Source organism: Myotis myotis, unplaced genomic scaffold, assembly GCF_014108235.1.
Source record: "Myotis myotis isolate mMyoMyo1 unplaced genomic scaffold, mMyoMyo1.p scaffold_m19_p_17, whole genome shotgun sequence".
NCBI lineage: Eukaryota > Metazoa > Chordata > Mammalia > Chiroptera > Vespertilionidae > Myotis > Myotis myotis.
Genome location: NW_023416321.1, coordinates 15,971,261 through 15,990,205, shown reverse-complemented (window position 1 = coordinate 15,990,205; position 18,945 = coordinate 15,971,261). Strand labels below are relative to the sequence as shown.

The 18,945-nt window shown below is 51.0% G+C and overlaps 1 protein-coding gene and 1 non-coding gene across 7 annotated transcripts in view; both read right to left on the bottom strand.

Annotated features, from left to right (window-relative positions):
• Positions 1-722: 722 nt before the first annotated feature.
• LOC118672529 lies at positions 723-833 on the bottom strand. The gene has a single exon (XR_004973095.1). It is a non-coding gene; the product is annotated as a U6 spliceosomal RNA (small nuclear RNA).
• A 4,677-nt stretch (positions 834-5,510) lies between these two features.
• LOC118671537 overlaps positions 5,511-18,945 on the bottom strand; it is a 49,312-nt gene continuing 35,877 nt past the window's right edge. For 5 of the 6 annotated variants that reach the window (XM_036339815.1, XM_036339818.1, XM_036339814.1 and 2 more), the window contains 4 exons: positions 18,255-18,451; positions 10,513-10,643; positions 8,027-8,173; positions 5,511-5,761 (listed from right to left, as the gene is read on the bottom strand). In XM_036339815.1, coding sequence (XP_036195708.1) covers positions 5,528-5,761; positions 8,027-8,173; positions 10,513-10,643; positions 18,255-18,451 — 709 coding nt within the window. In that variant the 3' untranslated portion in view covers positions 5,511-5,527. Of the gene's footprint in view, positions 6,843-8,026; positions 11,892-12,098; positions 12,807-18,254; positions 18,452-18,945 lie in introns of all 6 variants that reach the window. The other variant, XR_004972773.1, reaches the window with a different exon arrangement.

Genomic DNA, 18,945 nt, shown 5'->3' with positions numbered 1-18,945 from the left:
CCCAGGAAATACCTAGTGGAAGGTGGAAGAAGAGAAACTCAAAGATTAGGTTCTGAGAGGGCAAGGACCCAGATGCCCCATCTGGGGAGGCATCTGGGGCAGAGCCTGGCAAGGTACAGTCTCCTTTAACCCAGTGGACATGAGGAAGGGACTCTGGTTAGGAAAAACATGTCCCATTGCAATTATCTTTGCCCATAAGGATTTGTGTCTTATTTCCTACTCTTAAATCAAGACCAGACCAGGCCCAAATGCCAGCAAGTTCATAACAGCAGTGACCTACCAATTAGTAGGACGTGGAATTAAGGACAGACCCATCCGGCCTAAGGAAACAGTAGTTACGGTTCAAGGCCTGCCTGTCATTGTCTTCCCTTCAGCATTTCCTTTGGTTGGAGATACGAGGTCAGCATCTAGGGGGCCAAAGGGCAAGCAGCAAGGCACTCCCGAGAGGAGGTTTTGTTTGGGGGTGAACATAACCTTGAGTAACCAAATATTTATGTGTATTTTTAAAATATATTTTTATTGATTTCAGAGAGGAAGGGAGAGGGAAAGAGAGATAGAAACATCAATGATGAGAGAGAATCGTTAATCGGCTGCCTCCTGCACGCCCCTATTGGGGATCGAGCCCGCAACCTGGGCATGTGCCCTTGAACCTGCAACTGACAGGCCAACTCTCTATCCACTGAGCCAAACCAGCTAGGGCCCAAATATTTTCTTTTTTTCTTCAAAATGTGGAACGCGTCACAGGATTTGCTGGACAGCCTTACGCAGGGGCCATGCAAATCTCTCTCCTCTGTATCGTTCCAATTTAGTATATGTGCTGCCGAAGCCAACACAAGGGCCCAAATATTTATGTGTATTTTAATCTCTGGACAGGAGAGTGGTAAGAATAGGAGATGGATAAATGAGAGAAGACTATGCCCTCCACTCACCCTTCCCTACTTCTGTGTTTTTAAATGTTACTAAACCATCTCACCTCGACTTCCCTTTACTCCCAGGCAAACTCCTCTACTTCTTATCCAACCTTTACGACATACTGATCTGTGACATACTTCCGCTGGGACTTCCCCTCAGGCATTTCTCCAGTCTGCCTGTTAGTGTCCGATGGTGATGTGATTGTTCCGTGAAGAGTAGACAGGCAGATCCAAGCAGACAGACACAGTCAGGTGCCCTGGCCACGAGAAAACGGAAAAGAACCAAGCAGAGTGCTTCCGACGGGGCGAGGGGAGCTCAGGGCAAGCGGGGACAAGGCCCAGCTGAGCTGGTGAATGCCAGACTCGTCAAATTACATCTCTTGGACTAAGATCCTCATTAAGGGCCTGCACCTCAGAGACATCTTGGCCTCCCAAGGTGCATCATCATGGAAGACTGGCCATGATAACAGTAATTTAAAGGAAGTTAAGAGAACAGTCTAAATTAGAACAGGTACTCACGCTTCCACTTCTCTCGAGGAGTCTCAGTGGAATAAAGAAAACTCACGGGAGGACTCATGGGCAGCATAAACTTCGGAAGGTGGACGTGAGCAGCCTGTGAGCGAGGCTCAGAAACAAGGAGCGCATCCCATGGTCTTAAGGGCTCTATTGTTTTCTTCCAAGTCATTTCACTACAGAACAATTTCCAGCAGCAGCTCGGTCCACCCGGTGACTCAGTCACGTTCTATTAGGGCTTTCCATCAGGTCCACCCGGTGACTCAGTCACGTTCTATTAGGGCTTTCCATCACATGCTGCCTCGTCCCTACCAGCATGGCCATTGCTGAAGAGCTACATGGCTTCGAGTTAGGGAGAGTTTCAACACGACCCTCCTGAGGAGTCCTGGGTGGAGGGTGGGACACTGTTTCCTGCCCCTGCCCCTCGCTGAGCCTCCCCTCCCCAACCTTTCACACACTCCATACCCAGCAGGGTGACAGTTAGATAGCTCCCTGGGACGAAGCGGGGAGGGGAGCGTCATTCTCTCACTGGACTTAACAACACCACCCAACAGGAAATGCACAGCACAGGTGTGGGAGTTTGGCTGACTAGTGGCAAAAAATAAACACGGTTTCCTGTTTGCCTCTTATTTTCAGTCCTAAGTGGTAAGGAGTTGCTGGGAGGAGCTTCCTGCCAGGACTAGCACTTTATGCAGGCGAAGAAGGTATCATCTGGGGGCCAAAAAATGCCGATACCTGCGACCTTCCAAAAACTCTCACCTCTCATTCATTGGTATCACGCCTTAAAGTAATAGTGAGTGTTTTAAGTTGGGCTAAATCATTGTGCTACTTGGAGTGTTGAAAGATTGGCACCTTGAAGCATTATAATTTTTTTCACGTGTCTGATTAGATGAAAGCAATTACAAGTTGAGAGAATATTTAGTTTTCTGTCTGTTCATCCATCCAATTCATCTATTTATCCACCCATCCATATTCACCCACCCATCTATCCATAGCCATCTATCCATCCATCCATCCATCCATCCATTCCCTTCCATTCCCTAGGTGCCTTTTTACTCCCAGCTATTTTTTTAATGTATTTATTGGAGAGAGAGAGAGAGAGAGAGAGAGAGAGAGAGAGAGAGATCAATTTTTTATTCCACTTATTTATGCATTCATTGGTTGATTCTTGTATGTGCCCTGACCTGGCATCAAACCCACAACCTTGGTGTATCATGACAACGGTCTAACCAACTGAGCTACCCAGCCAGGGCTCCCAGCTAATTTCTTACAATCTAACCTGGATCTCATATGGCCTTGTGACTTCTAACAAGTCCATGTGTATATAGCAGCTTTTCCAGTGAGACTGCAACCTCCTGAGTGGAGAGAGAACATAAAATACTTAAAATAAAATTTCATGAGCGTAGAGCAAAAAGCCAAGCACGCAGTAGGTGTGCACTATATTCCTGTTACGATAGAACGAGACCTGGGAAATGATCTGCCCAGCCTGGCAGGGGAAGGTCCCCAAGCAAAGCCCTCCCCGGTTCATTCCCTGCTGCAACATGGCCGTTCTCACACTGTGATTTACAAGGCGGGCAGAACTGCCTCAATTACACAACACACACAGCGCTGCCTAAGGGAAGTCCTGCCGAGGGCAGGGGAGTCTGCCGGCATCCTTTTGGGTTCTTGGAGCTTTCAAGCATCCCACTTGCCCTGGGTCACAGGCACACTCACCTCTGAGTCACCTTGTGCTCCCTTGTTAGCATCTTTAGTAACAGCTGTCACATTAGTGCAAAACCACACTCCATCTTCCAAGGCCTGGCTGCCATGCAGTTTTATCCCCGCATCCACTTCTTTGCCAGACATTTAATGCGTAGCCATTAAGTGCCAGGCATTGACTGGGCATGGGGGAATACAGTGGTGAATAATGCATATAATTACTGCTCTTCAGGGAAGCAGAGCCCTCGAGACAGACAACAGACAACCACAACTCATTGCGATGAACATTATAACAGTGGAGCCAAATAGAGGGCACTAACCCTGCCTGGGGGGTGGGGGGTTGGCTTCACAGAGAAGGTGCCTTTCCAGTTGACTCCTGGGGGTACGTAGGAGTCCCCCAGGAAGTGAGGAGAGGAAGGACGGCCACAGCAGGGGGAATACTGGATGCAGAGGTAAGAGTGTAAGAATCCGGGACAGCCGGTGGTGAAGAGGGGAAGAGCATGGATGTGAGGCGGGGGAGTTGGAAGAGGGTGCATGGGAGGAACAGGGGATGAGGCTGCTACAGGTGAAGCAGGGCCCTGTGCGACGGCTAAGGACTTGGGCTCTTACAGGGACAACGGGGAGCCATTCAAGGTGTGGAGAGACAATCGTGTTTGTGCTTCGGAAAAATCGTTCTGACCAGGAGGATGGTTCTGAGGCTGTTGTAAACATAGAGAAGAGCGAGTGAAGGCTAAGCTAATCGTGGAGGGCGGATGGAGAGGACGGACATAATTAATATGAAAGCAGCTTAGAAGGTAGGGCAATGGGTGGGACACACACACAGAAGGAAGGAGAGAGCGGGGTGTGAAGATAGATCCCAAGATGTCCAGTTCCAGCCCAGCGGGCATGGTTTGGTGGTTGAGCGTTGACCTATGAACCAGGAGGTCATGGTTTGATTCCGGTCAGGGCACAGGCCCGGGTTTCAGGCTCGATCCCCAGTGTGGGGCGTACAGGAGGCAACCTATCAATGCTTCTCTCATCATTGGTGTTTCTATCTCTCTCTCCCTCTCCCTTCCTCTCTGAAATCAATAAAAATATATTTGAAAACACCAGATCAGCCTGGGAAATGCTGCCAAGCTGGGGGCAGGATCCACTCGGCTTACCGAGGCCCCTGTCCTCACCTTCATTACTCCTGGAGGAAGGACACCGGGGCCCAAGACTCCACGCGAGCCTTCCCTTTCCTGGCATTTCCAGAAAAAATATTGGGAAATACCCCAAAGCTTACTGTCCACACAGCAGCCCTCAGCGATTACGGCAATTGCTCAATTATACAGTTCTTCATGAGGGACAGATTACAGGGTTCCTTAGCTGAAGACTCTGTGCCCTGACCAAATAAAACTAAATTAAAAAACAACAACATGCCAACACTGGGCATTTTCAGAGCGTATGGCAACATTTAGTTCTAGTCGGCAAGAAACAGGAACAAGGCACAATAAACCGGGGGGTGGGGGGGGGGTTCTGTTTGGTTTTGCTTCTTAAGGATATGGAAGGTCTGAGACCCAGGTGTGCTTCTAGACAGAACAAGCCTCGTTTGAAAATACCTGATGTCAAACAAATGATAAAAGTGCAGGCTGTTTGCAAGCTCTCCATGAGCCCAGTTCCAGTAGTTTGTTGCCAGGTCTGTGTCTTGCAACTTGGAGTTGAGGTTTGCATAGAGATGATGGTATATACGCCTCCAGCCCAGCCCGGAAGAAGAATCTTAGTCTAGCAAACCACACGACCATCCACCCAGTGTCCCACTGTGGCAGATCTGAATTACTTTCCCACCAGCCATTGTCCTACTTTCCTTTCCTGGTGCTAGAACTTGCCTCCCTGTAAATACCCAATATTTACCTTCCCGGCTTCCTTTGGCGTTATGGCCTGGGCAAGCCTTACCATCCTGGCCAAGGAGCACTGCCAAGAAATCTGTTGAGTGGTTCTTGGAAGAGGTTCTCCATCTGTGTGTGTGTGTGTGTGTGTGTGTGTGTGTGTACACTCACATGTGAGGATGTGGTGTTTGGCACAGTGGCAACCATTTTGTGGCCTTGAGGAACAAATCCTGAGGTTATCATCCAACACTCTGGGGATGGTAGACCAGAAAGATGGAAAAAGTGGGGTCCTTGACTTATTGAACTGTAACCATCCCCTCCCCCTACCTTTAGACTTTTGAGAAAAATGTACTTACTGAAGACTCCATTCTAGGTGAGTATTACAGCTCCTAATTGTTCTACCCTCCTCCAAATGTCCACACAGAGGCATGCTGGTGGAACTCTTCAACTTACCCACTTGTCAGGTGTGTGAATGTTTTAGCATGCCCAAATCCCTGGGATTGAAGCGTTTTAATGCAAAACCTTGCAGCAAAGGGCCGGAAAGGAGTTATGTAATTTTTATTTTTTCACGTTTTTAAATCTTGCCGCTTTAACTATTGGGGGGAAAAAAGGTGTTCTAACATGGCTCGCTGGTTTCTCTTTCTCATGGGTGTTGTCATCCATTCCCAAGCCCAGCTCTGTGGAAGACAAAGGTAAGTCTCGGAGAGTCCTTTCGTCGGTGCACGAAATGCCCATTTTGTGCATGTGCAGACTCATGGGCAGGTGTTGGGGAAATACCAGCCTTCGCATCTCCTACGAGGCAGAGAATAACGGCAATGAGATAACGCATGGAGGTCGGGAGCACCTGTTCCAGCACAGCAGGCTCATCCTGGCTCCGCCACTGGCTGGCAAGTTACTTAACACGCCTCATCTTTTGCTTCCTCATTGATAAAATGATGTTAATGGGGTAGAGGTCCCAAGAATCAAGGCCTGGGAAGTCTTTAGCACTATACCTGGCACATAGTAAGAACTCTATACATGGGGACGATTGCTCCCAATACATGGCCAATCTGCTCTTCCCAGGTGGCACTGTGAGTCAAGAGGGTGTCCCTATGTGCAGGCTTTGCTCTTCATCATGACCTTGGGGGTGGATTTAGCAGAAAGCAGCTCATATTTGGAGACCCCTTGTCTCCTTCTGGGTCTATCCACTTATGGAGCTGTTCTTATTACTGTGGCATCATACTTGTGTCTGCAGCATGGTTTGGGCTCATGACTCGGTATCCCTAGTAGGCTAGAAGCTCCTTGGGGGTAGGACTGAGATTTTCATTGCTGGGTCCTCCAAAGTTCTCAGCTCCGGGCTGTGTACACGCCTAAGGAATGCTGGTTAGTGAATGGATAGATGGGCAGCAACTGTGACATGAGGAATTGGGGCTAATTTCTAGAATGTTCAGAGAGCAGTCCTTGGAAACTTGGCTAGGCATTAAAATCATGCCTGGATAGAGTGGCTCGCCGTCTGGTTTGTACAAATTCCAAGGACTCGAGACTCCGTTTTAAAACAAAAACTGAGGGCTTTCCTGGGACTCAGGACTTTTAGTGGCAAAAGATGGGAAATTCCGAGAGAAGTGTGAGAGTCAGTCCTGGCAAAACTGGGCGGGTTGGTCATCAAATCAAGAGGCTTTAAAACATGCTGATGCCTGGGACCTGCCCCCAGGTTTTCTGATCTGATTGGCGTGGGGGTGAAGATTAACTGCCTGGGTTCCTGTGCGCACTGGAGCTGTGAGTGGGTTCCAGGCGGCCTGAACAATGGCCCCCTTCAGACTTCGGGGTGCTGATGGCGTGAACAGGGTTGGGAAGCACTGACTGAGTCATGTTCCATAAAGGTGGTGACGAGAGACTATGTTAAAAAAGAAAATTCCAAGGCATCAGCCAAGACCCTCCAAACCGGGGCCCTACGTTGGGACCAAGCTTCCCCAGTGATTCATTTGCACGCCCAGATTTTAGAATCCCAAGAATGTACAGCTAGAACAGATGCACAGCTAGAGTATATGCACAGCTAGAGTATATGTACAGCTAGAACATATGTACAGCTAGAGTACATGTATAGCTAGAACATATGCACAGCTAGAACATATGTACAGCTAGAGTACATGTACAGCTAGAACATATGCACAGCTAGAACATATGTACAGCTTGAACATATGTACAGCTAGAACATATGCACAGCTAGAACATATGTACAGCTAGAGTACATGTACAGCTAGAACATATGCACAGCTAGAACATATGTACAGCTAGAACATATGTACAGCTAGAACATATGCACAGCTAGAACATATGTACAGCTAGAACATATGTACAGCTAGAACATATGCACAGCTAGAACATATGTACAGCTAGAACATATGTACAGCTAGAACATATGCACAGCTAGAACATATGTACAGCTAGAGTACATGTACAGCTAGAACATATGCACAGCTAGAACATATGTACAGGTAGAACATATGCACAGCTAGAACATATGCACAGCTAGAACATATGCACAGCTAGAACATATGCACAGCTAGAACAATACTTCCAAGGAAATGCCTTTGGGAATGGTCCCACTTGAATTGACTTGGGCCCAGAAGGTAACAGATGAGATAAAGGGATGGGAACGGAACCATCTTTCACCATCACAGAATCTTCTCCTTTCCTCAGACTTTTTCCTCCCCTTGAAATGGGTATTTCTGAACATCACAGCTGCCTTCAGACCTCCCTCCACCTCAGGCCACCGACCTTCGGGTGGCTGGAGTTAGCCTCTTGTGGCCAATGAGGTTATTGTTCCCGATTCCCTGCTCCCTCCTACCCTGGGAGCTCGCAGTAAACAGAAGCGGATGAGCTATTTCTCTGCAGAAGAGCGAGTGAGAAGCACAGATGCCTGGGAGGGCAAGCCGCTGAGTTTGGGGGAGGTTGGTTGTGCAGCATTTGCGTGGCTGGAACGGACTCATCCATCCCACAAAAGGGGAAAGAGTTGACATTTGTCACCGGTCTCACCAAAGGACTTCGAAACCCTTCCCAGAAGAAAAGCGAGCTTACCATGGTGGCGAGGGCCCGGAAAGGGGTGAAGACCTGCCCGAGCTGATAGTATTTGTGCATGTTGATGTCCCCGTAGCGACTGCGACGCTCCTTCCAGCCGGCCAGTCTCTTCTCCGTCTTCATGTCCAGGAGGTCCCGGAAAGGGCCCTGCTGGGGGGGACGGGCCACGGGCACCTGCGGTGAGGAGCCCAGAGAGCGCGTCCCACCAGCTCCCACAAGTCAGGGTGTACTGCTTAAAACAGGCACTTCTTCACGCCTCTCCTGCACTAGGCGGACCGCCATTTGCCTTTCTGAATGGTCTACAGCCTTGGGAGGTAGAGAAAAGGGCCGTCTGCTCCATGAGTTGCTGGGTCTGCACAGCAGACTGGGGATCAGGGCACCGAGTTCTATTCTGACTGTGCCACTCACTGTAGGACCTCAACTCACCACCCACCTCTATGGTGGTTCGGTGGCTGAGGTCGTTTCCAGCCTCGAAATGGCATGGTGCGTGGGACCCTGGCTGCCAAGAATGCCATCAACCGACGGCCATCCCTGCTGAAGGCCAGAGGCAGGCTCCGACGCGTGATTGTGTGATGTAGGGTCCCCTCTTGGGATTCTAATCTCACTTCTATTAGAAACTGAGGAGCAAAGGAGCCCCATTTGCATTCCACTTGGAGAGACACTACACAGTGTGCCCGGACATGCTCGGCTCCCCCTTGGGTGCAGAGGAGGCGCAGCAAATGCTGCCTCTCTCTACGTATTGATTCTTTTTTTTTTTTTCAATCCTCACCCAAGGATATTTTCTCCATTGATCTTTAGAAAGCGAGTGGGAGGGAGGAGGGTGAGAGAGAGAGAGAGAAACATCGATGTGTGAGACACATGAACTGGTTGCCTCCTGCACATGCCCTGACCGACCCCGGGGACGAACTAACAAACAAGATACATGCCCTTAACTAGGACCCGGACCCTCAAACCTTCGGTCCTCGGGCCAATGCTCTAACCACTAAACAGACCTTCCAGGGCTATGTATTGATTCTTTTACGCCCCACAGAGGCAGGGTAATGGTTGGCAAGGTGGTGGTGGTAGATGCAGCCTGGCTTCGATGGCCGGGTGCACCCGCCTTTCTCGCTGAGACACCTGGGGAGCGGGGGTGTGCTGAGGAGTGGGCGGCTGGACACACCGCAGGAACCTCATCCCAATTAGGGGGTTGGACCATTTCCTGCCTCCCACACAGCAGGAAACGAATGTGTTGGTTTCTTTCTCCCAGTACTGCCCAGGCGGGCACTGCGAGGGCAGCTCTGGAGGCAGTGGGGACAGGAGCTGACATCGGAGGCCCCTAGGGACATTAGAGGTCAACATCCCACATCCCAAACGGAAACAGTGAGACCCAGCAGGTGAGAGGACTTCCCGCGGCCTCTGTCACCTTCTCTTGCCTCCAGTTTAAATTCACATGCGTGGCTTCAGGGGGTGACTCTGTTCCAAGGAAGGTGGCCCCAGAGTCCACCTTGAGGACGGACAGACAGGTGCCAGTGGGCCTTAACGGGCCAGACCAGCCCCATCACTCTGGATAGGGTTGGAGCCGACTGAGAGCAGAGCTGTATCCCGTAAAAGATGAGAGAGTCCTCCACCTCTGGGCCCTTCTGTCTGCTCCTTCCCCGACCTGTCATGGCGCCTCTGTTAGGAAGGCCATCATCACCATCATGACCACCAGGACATTTTCCAGAGGAGCCAAAACCTGCATGCACCTCCTTTCCTGCCAGATCAGCCCCCCTCTGTTCCTCTCCTGCCTCCCCTACGCCCCTTTCAGAATTCTGATGTTGGCTTCCAAGGAAGTGTCTGGCCCCAGTCAGAGCTAGCTCCTCCTCTGGGCTTCCGCACCATCTCCCCCGAGAGTCTGTGTCCCCCACCTGACTTCCTGCGAGGTCTCTCTACCCAGTTATGTCCCAACTGCACCCGGGGTCCTCAGAAACAGAGCCTGCGTTTTACCACTTGGATGGATGACATGTCTCGTGCTAAGTGCTCAGCAGAGGTTTGTCACGTGAGGAGCAATTGAAGGCCATTTCTGGATGGCACGACAGGAGGGAGAGAGGATTAGATTGCCACCGAGCTTTCACACAAAACAAAATGAGCCTGTGAACCGGAGGCAAGGCAGGGGGTGAAGACTCGCCCCTCACTCAGTGGAAATGTAGCAGCAATTGAGGGAGAACAGAGGTACCTGTGGGGGAAGAGACCATTCGGGGCCTCAGAAAACTGTCCGATGTTGAGGACTTTTCTTCTTTCGGGGAACCCTGATGAGATCCACAACGCAGTATGACCTGTGCTCAGGGCTTCATCTCTCTCTCTGCACCGGCCTCACGTGGAGGCAGGAGGTGATGGGGGTGGGACGAGGTCAACGGTCAAGAGAAACCATCGGCACCTCGTTTGCTCAGCTCGCCCCTGTGTGGGGCACAGTCTCACCTCTCAGCCTGCAGGGCCATAGGGAGGAGAGGGGCCCTTGGGAGACTTACGTCGTGTATTTGGAAGTTCTTTGCCGAGGGAGGAGACAGTTGCCAGCTTCGTCCCACAGCTTTGGAGCTCGGACTCAAGATGAACGGTGGATACACAGGTCCCAGGGGGGTTGGCAGCTTCAAGTCTGTTCCTGGAGACGAGGAGAGAAACGCCACATTGCAGACTCCCACGCCCAGTGCTCACGTCTTCCCCGCCTGGACCGGGGTTGACGTCTCTGGGGTGGACCCCAAAGCATAACAAGCCAGAGGCTTGTGCAGAAGGGAGCAGCCCCTCAACTCAGGGCCAGGAAAGCTCTTACTGGGACACAGATGGAGGCCAAGGACGTTCTGATCTGCTCTCTCTGGAAGCTGAGGACGTGGTGGGCAGGCGGGGCCTCGCTCTCCGCAGGGGAAGGATGGGCAAGTGGCCTTGCCAAGGCCACGGGAGTGGAGTTGATTCTGACTCCGAGGGGTTAACTGAAGAGAAGATAACTAAGGGCGCCACATGGCCATTTAACTAGGTCAACTGAAGAAGGAAGCGTGCGACCCTCTCATTTTTCTGCATTTGTGCAGAATTATTCTTTCACTTTGTGCAGAGGTCAGCAAACTCTCTCTGTCGAGGGCCAGATAGTAAATATTTTAGGCTTTGTGGGCCATGCGGACTCTGTTGCAACTATACAAATGGCAGCTATGCAACACGGCTGTGGCGGCACAAAAGTAGCCATCGAGAACATGTAAATGGGTAGGTGCGGCTGTGTTTCAATAAAGCTTTATTTATGGGCACTAAAAAGTGTCATATAGTTTTGGTTTCCTTTTCAATCATTTAAAAATGGTAAGTCCGTTCCTCCTTTGCAAGCCATCCAAGAACAGGTCGCAGGACGCGTTTGGCCCGTGGGAGAGAGAGGAAGAGAGGGAGGGAGGACTGAAGGAAATAAAGGAAGAAGGGAACCCAAAAGTGAAGTCTCTGCTGTCCCTTCGTCATTCATTTCCATTCTGGCCAGCGTCCAGGGGTGCGATGCAGCTCCGCCTCAGCTCAGTGCCATCTAACTTCCCGTCGCTGCCAGACAGTTCTCTCCCACACGCATGCAGTGAAGAGCTAGGTAACGGCAAGCCTGCATCTCTGTTTCCTTTGACGTCTTCCTCTCCCAGCCACGACCTTGGGTGGTGCTCATTTCCTTCCCCCGCCGTTCAGGAGCTGATGCGGAGGGCCAGGGTGGGAACCTGGGTGCTCTCTCGGGAAGCTCCCAAGGCCCGAAGTGAAGCACTGCTCTTCTCGCGGAATTTAAACAGAGTGCGTGAGCCCGGCTGAGCGGTCTCCCCAGGAGGTCAGAGGAGGTATAAAAACATGACTCAGAATAACTGTGTCCCCAGCCGGCGTGGCTCAGTGGCTGAGCGACAACCTACGAACAAGGAGGTCGGGTTCGATTCCCAGTCAGGGCACATGCCAGGGTGGTGGGCTCCATCCCCAGAGTGAGGCATGAAGGAGGCAGCCGATCAATGATTCTCTCTCATCATTAACGTGTCTCTCTCTCTCTCTCTCTCTCTCTCTCTCCCTCTCCGAAATCCATAAAAATATATGACTTTGTGCGGTCAGCCCAAACACTTACTCTTTGAGGTCGTCGTGGAACGCTGACATAGTAAAAGCCTCCCCTGGTGGGAGGGGGTGGCGGCGGCTAGCACAGCCTCGCATGATGTCCTGAACGTGGCAGACTCTCGGTCAATGCGTGTGACACAGAGGAGAGGGGGCGGGGGTGCTGGAGAAGATTTTGTCTGAACAGGAGCTTTGGTTTCCTTCCAGCTGAGCTGTCTTGGGTTGTGTCTCGGGGCTTTGGAGGAGCCTGTGATGTTCTGGGGGCAGACTTCCCCTTCAGCCCGGAGGCGAACCACGTCCAGTCTTCATGTGACCACAGCGGGCCGCCCATGGCCTTCTGTCTCGCGCAGCTGCCACGGGCTCAGTGCTACCTTCCCCGAGGAACGCAGCTTCCGTGGGCTCTGCCAGAGCCTCCCGTCCATCGCGTCTGCTTAATGCTGCACTGGCCACCGCTCCTCCAGGACCAGCCGGCAGGAGGGGGGGCCCGCGTCCACCCAGCTCAGGAGGTGTGCCCCTGGGTACCCGAGAAGGATCTGGAGGTTACAGGGGTGGGGGAGGATGAGGCTGCTGCTTCCTGTTGCTCCTTTTAATTGTGAGATCATGAGAGCATTTGGGCCATTTTTCAGTTCTTATCTTTGGTAGTAATTTTTCTTTGGGAGGGATGCTGGCGGGGGAAGCAGGAAGGGATGTTGGAAAGAGGCTGCGCTCTGGACGCGATTAAACCCTGAAGGGAAATCACAGGGTCAGAGAAGACTGAGGAAGGTTTGAAAATGAGCGTTCGTAACCTAACAACGAGCTCCATGCTCCCCATCCTGAGGGCGCGTCTTCGGCGTTGGATGCCGAGGTCTGGGAGGCAGAGTTTGGGTCCTACAGATCTTTGAATCCCCGCATCCGGCATGAAGCTTGGCACACAGTGGGTGCTTCATACATGTAGGTGACGGAGTACGCATTGCATGAGCAAGCAGACAGCAAGCCGGCACCAGCAGCTTTCTGGGCAAGGTGGGCATTTTAAGCTTTTCCCAACGCTATCCCAGCTAGTAGGTGAGCTGTCTGCCACAGGGGCCCTAGCGGTTTGGCTCAGTGGATAGAGCGTCGGCCTGTGGAGTGAAGGGTCCTGGGTTCGATTCTGGTCAAGGGCATATGCCCGAGTTGCAGGCTTGATCCCCAGTGTGGGGCGTGCAAGAGGCAGCCAATCAATGATTCTCTCTCATCTTTGATGTTTCTCTCTCTCTCCCTCTCCCTCTCTGAAATCAATAAAATATATGTATATTTAGTAGCAGAGTGGCTTGAAAAGGTGTGATGTGTGGTAAATTTCAATATCTTTGCTGGGAGCCACTGAAAAAAATGCTTTATTGCCGCTCATGTCTCTTTGGCATGTCACGTTCTCAGCAGTTTCTCTTTAAGGCAGCGGTTCTCAACCTGTGGGTCGCGACCCCTTTGGGGGTCGAACAATCCTTTCACAGGGGTCGCCTAAGACCATCGGAAAACACATATATAATTACATATTGTTTTTGTGATTCATCACTATGCTTTAATTATGTTCAATTTGTCACAATGAAATTGGGGGTCACCACAACATGAGGAACTGTATTAAAGGGTGGCGGCGTTAGGAAGGTTGAGAACCACTGCTTTAAGGGGAATTTAGCTTCCAGACCATTCACGCTTCAGCCCCAGCAGCAGCTCTCATCCCCTGTGGAGTGTTGGCAACTCCTGGGGTGAGGGGCTTAAAAACAATTCCAATGCAAGGACACGCCCCAGGCCAAAGGTATGCAAGCTGTGGCAGATGGGTGCTGCCCAAATCCTGTGGGTGACTCAAATGTGTGCAGCCGCGGCTAAGAACTACCGGGCGAGAGTTCCAGTCCATCTGCGCAATCAGCAGTCAAAGCCGGCGGCTCTTGAGGGTGGAAATGATAATCCTGTGGATGACAGTATTTGATTGAAGTCAGCACTTTTTCTTTCTGACCGTGGCTTTCACAGGCCGAGAAAACTCTGAGCCTTTGTATCCAACAATCATTTAGATGGAGTAAAGCTTTATGCCGCATGGGGTGGGGGCGAGGGAACATGAGTGTTAGGGAAATGCCACAATTTCCTTCAGAGCAATGTTGGCGTTATTATATTCCGAATCCCCAGCTCCTACGATGGGGCCTGCCATGGAGCAGATGCTCAAAAATGCTAAAATAATTATAGCAGCTGCTGCCGGCTGGTCACGTACTGTTACAGTCACTATCTCATTAGTCTTCAGAGCAACCATATGAGACGGGTCCCCTCAGTATCTCCAGGACAGGGTGTGGTAGGCAGCATTCTAAGGTGGCCCCAAGATTCCTCCCCAATTATGCCTTTTCTGTATTATCTTCTCTGCTTGAATGTGGGTAGAATCTATGAATATGGATATGACTCCTGATTATGTTACATTATGGCAAAGATGAAGGATTTCTGCAAGTGTAATTAAGGTCTCTAATCAGTTGACTTTAGATTAATAAAAAGGGAACTTATCTTGGGTGGGCCTGACCTCATTAGGTGAGCCCTTTAAAAGAGGGTTGAGATGTTATACTCAAGTCTTGCTGGCCTTGCTTTTTTTTTTTTAATCCTAACCTGAGAATATGTTTTTGTTAATTTTAGAGAGAGGAAGGGAGAGAGAAAGAGAGACAGAAACATCAGTGTGAGAAAGAAACATCAATCGGTTGTCCTTCTCTCCCCCGCCCCCCGGCCCCCATGTACCTTACTGGGGATTGAACCCACAACCTAGGTATGTGCCCTGACCGGGAATCAAACCCACAACCTTGCAGTGTACGGGATGATGCTCCAACCCACTGGGCCACTCAGGCAGAGAAAGCCACTGTCAGTTCTACTGCTGCAAGTAAACGGATCCTGTCAATGACCCTGAGCCTCGGATAAGACCCTGAGCAGAGGACCCAGCTAAGCTGTGCCCAGACCCCTAACCTACAGAAAGTGAGATAAAAGCAGGTGTTGTTTTAAGCTGCTAAGTTTGTGATCACTGGACACATGGCAATAGCACACCCGTGAGGGCGTCCTGGTACAGAGAAGCTGAAGGACTTGGCCAGGGATCCACAGTAGGGGTGGGGGGCAGGTTTGGACCACCAATCGGTGGTCCATCGCGGGTGATATTTACACGTGATTGAACTACCATTTGCAGGAATGTTGCACAGGCTGCCAGCATACACTCCCAGGCTGCTTCCTTCTCTCAGTGACTTCACCACTGGTGAACGCAAGTATCATTTAGCACCTGCTGTGTGTCAGACTGCAGTGGCCAGACTACAGTCTTTAAGATCTCTCCTAACGTGTGATTCTTCGATGCTCTGAGTCAGAGGAGCTCCATCTTGCAACAGGAAGACAAAACAAAACAAAAACACCAAGGCACTACGATCTGGGATGAGATGCACAGAGCCACACCGCATTCTTCCTGAGCCTTTGCTCTATCAACTCTCCTTCCTTTTTCAGTCATTTGTTCTTTTCAGAAGAAACAAAAACAGGAAGTCATGCAGGGCTCACCCACCCAGTCGCGGTGACCATGGGTAGGCAGGATGCTTGGTTACCCATATTGGTCTCAGCGATGTGTTTTCCTGCCTCCGACAAATTGGAGCAAACGCTCCCTTTGATCTGCAATCTCCCAAGTCTCCCCAGATACCCTGGAGCAGAAGCGGGTTATAGGCAAGGGCTGTGGTTCACATTTCGTGCAACACATGGCTTTCTGGTTGGGGAGTGGCAGGAGGTTCTTCAAATACAGTCACCCCGCTATTCCCTGCACAGAGATTCCAAAAATTGCTGTGGTAGCCCATTTCTTTTTGAATATTTCTGAAAATCTCTCTCTCTCTCTCTCTCTCTCTCTCTCTCTCTCTCTCTCTCTCTCACACACACACACACACACACACACACACACACACACACACACACACCACTCCACTGCCAATCTTTACATCTTATGTGCATGGATTTTTCCTGCCAGGATCTCTTGTCCAGCACAAGCTCTGTGGGTTCAGGGGTCTCCTTGAGCACTGAGGGCCAACCTCCTAGGGCAGCTGGGCATTCCACAAGCAAGCAGGCCACCCACTCAGGCCGCCTATGACGTCGTAACGTGCCAGGCTTACAAGATGTAGCGAGAGCAACTTGGCAGCTGTCTAGGACCGTCTGACGCTGGTCAAAGCATCTGTTGGAAAACTTGCTTTGTAATTTCCTGAGCCTTTCGGGGTCAGAAGTGGGTAGGAACCCCCCAGCTGGAAGAAAATGCTAATCATTTTCAAGTGGGAGGAAAATAAGAACCAGATGAGCTCACTTGGGTGCAGACTGTGGATTCGGAGCTGCAGGCTCCCACAGCCCTGCCCTCTCGGGGAGCCAGCATGGACATCCCGAGGTATTTATGTGGCCCAGACTAGACCATAAGTGGGGGGGGGGGGGGCGGTGCTCCAGTTCACCCTCCCCCAGCATGGCTCTCTGAGGCTGGAGACCAGTTGGGGAATGGAATGGGCCCCTGAATGCATTCCCTGTGTGAGTCTCTTTGATCTTCTTCATCAATGTCATCCACCGAGGCATTTTCAGCACCTGGAACAGTGCCTGGCACAGAGTGGGTGCTCAACAAAGTCACGGAATGGACAGACGACTCCATTTCTGTGTCCTCGCACTCTCTGCAGCTTGTCACTTAGCTGCCTTTGTGTAAATGGTTGCTTCCGGAAACAAAGGTAATTAAGCTGGGGAGGGGGGTGGGGGGGGCTTTGACTTCTAAACAGAAGTGGAGAGGACTATACATTGGGAAGTCTGGGAGAGTGAGGGGGGATCCATATAACTGTGTGGGGGTGTCTGCAACAGCTGTCAGTCATGGGCAGAGCCTCAGAAAGTGTCTGAGCTGGGAGGCAGTTTCTCCCCAAGTTGACGCTCATTCTGAACTCCATGTGCAACGAAGACTTTGCACTGGCTTCACTAAGATAAAGGGTCTCCCCCCCCCCCACCCCCCACCCCCCGCTCTCTCTCCTACTTTTGCTGCATCTCTTCTTACCCTGCAATTCTCCGTAATTACTGGTTTCCTGGGGAGTAAGACCAGGCTTTGCAAAAGACCCATTTTCCAACCTTGGTCTTACCTGGTTTACATCGTCACAGCTCTCATTGGTCTGAATGTGACTAAAACCAAGACGACTGTGAGGGAATTGAAACTGATTTTCAAAAAAGTGAGCGGCATCGATGTAACTAGACACCCTTTCTGATTCTGTGAATGGGACTCCAAAGGTAATTAGGAGGATTGATGTATCCCCTTTGGCAACTGCGATTTGTGACTGCGTTTAACACTTGGAGTGATAGGTCTATGCTAATGACCAGAAGAGCTGCATCTGCTGGTTAACAAATGAGGCTTAAAGATACCTTTTCACCTAAGAAACACTTTCTGGCTTTTCCCTCCTCGATCAGCAAGGCACACTTCGCAGAAACGTAGATGTATTTGCCGAAGGTTTGATTTCTTTGAGGTACAGATGGAAAGGCAAGGATGTGCTGCCTCTGCACCTTCCCCAGCTCTCTGGGCGCAAACAATTCAGGCTACTCCCTACGTCTAACCCGCGGTTGGTACATGAGAGCTTTGGGAGCCACTGGCAAGGGTGCGATTTGTTCCTCCTATTTGAGATACCTCATTGGCTGGTGGCTGGTGCCTGCCTTCAAGGGATGCGCCCGGGGCTCAGGTGTGTGCTTCGCTGAGCTTAGAAACTGAGGCCAGCATGGAAGGGCCCGTCTCTACACAAATAAAGGCAATGGATGGGGTAAGGCTTTGTGGGCCCTTGGCCAGAGGCAAGCCATCCCCTTGGAGGTGGAGCGCTCGCTGTTCCTTCCAAGAGTCAGATTCATGAAAAAGACGAGGCTGACCCTCAGGGACCCAGGCCCCAGTATGTGGCTATTCAGCTCATTGACAGGCACAGCCTTTGGCTTCATTGGGAGCGGTTCTCTTTGGCCCAAAACCAGATAATACTTAAATCTGGAAATGAGAGCTTTTGAGCCAGGAGTTGCCATAAACAGCAGTAGCTCTGCAGAGCTGCAGTTTACAACTTTAATTGTTTCCTCTCACATCTGCTCTGCCCCCCCGGCCCAGGAGGCTCCTACTCCAGGACCCGGTTTCATAAAACCAGAAGATGCCAGCAGGTGCACCAGGACTGGGTCCCTAGCCCTGGGCTGGCCCTACCTTTGGCATATTTTCGTGCTTCTGTTTTGCTGAGAGGAGAGCCTTCCTCAGTAGACTGGTCACTTCCTGTGTCCTCTGTTTTGTCCTCAGGGATGTGGACACCCTTGCCCTTCTCCAGCAGCTGACCATGAGGCTGGGCCAGGCCTTCAGGCGGCTCTTCATGCTTCTTGTTCTCTTTCTTCCTCTCATAGGGAACTCTAGACATAAAACAATAAAATGAAAAAACCACACCATCAGGTGTGATGTGTTGAGTGAAGCAGCAGCCCCATGGGAGTGGCCCCGCCAGTGGTCAGAAGAGGAAGGAGCTGAAGTGGGACCCCCAGCTTAATGAACATGTATTTAATCTGGAAGGAAAAGAAATGCATGCTTTCAGCTTATTTTTGCTTATTTGCATACTAGAGGCCGGTGCACAGATTCATGCACTGATGGGGGTCCCTTGGCCTGGCCTGCACCCTCTTGCAATCCAGGACCCCTCAGGGGATGTCAGAGAGCCGGTTTGGGCCCGATCCCTGCAGGCCAGACCAAGGGACCCCACTAGTGTACAAATCTGTGCACCAAGCCTCTGGTATGCAAATAAGATCTTTGGTTAATCTCTTCCCGCCCTCTCCCCTCCCCACTTCCCTCTGAGATTCATCAGTCTGTTCCATGTTTCCATGCCTGTGCATTGAGCGTCTGCCCTCTGGTGATCATT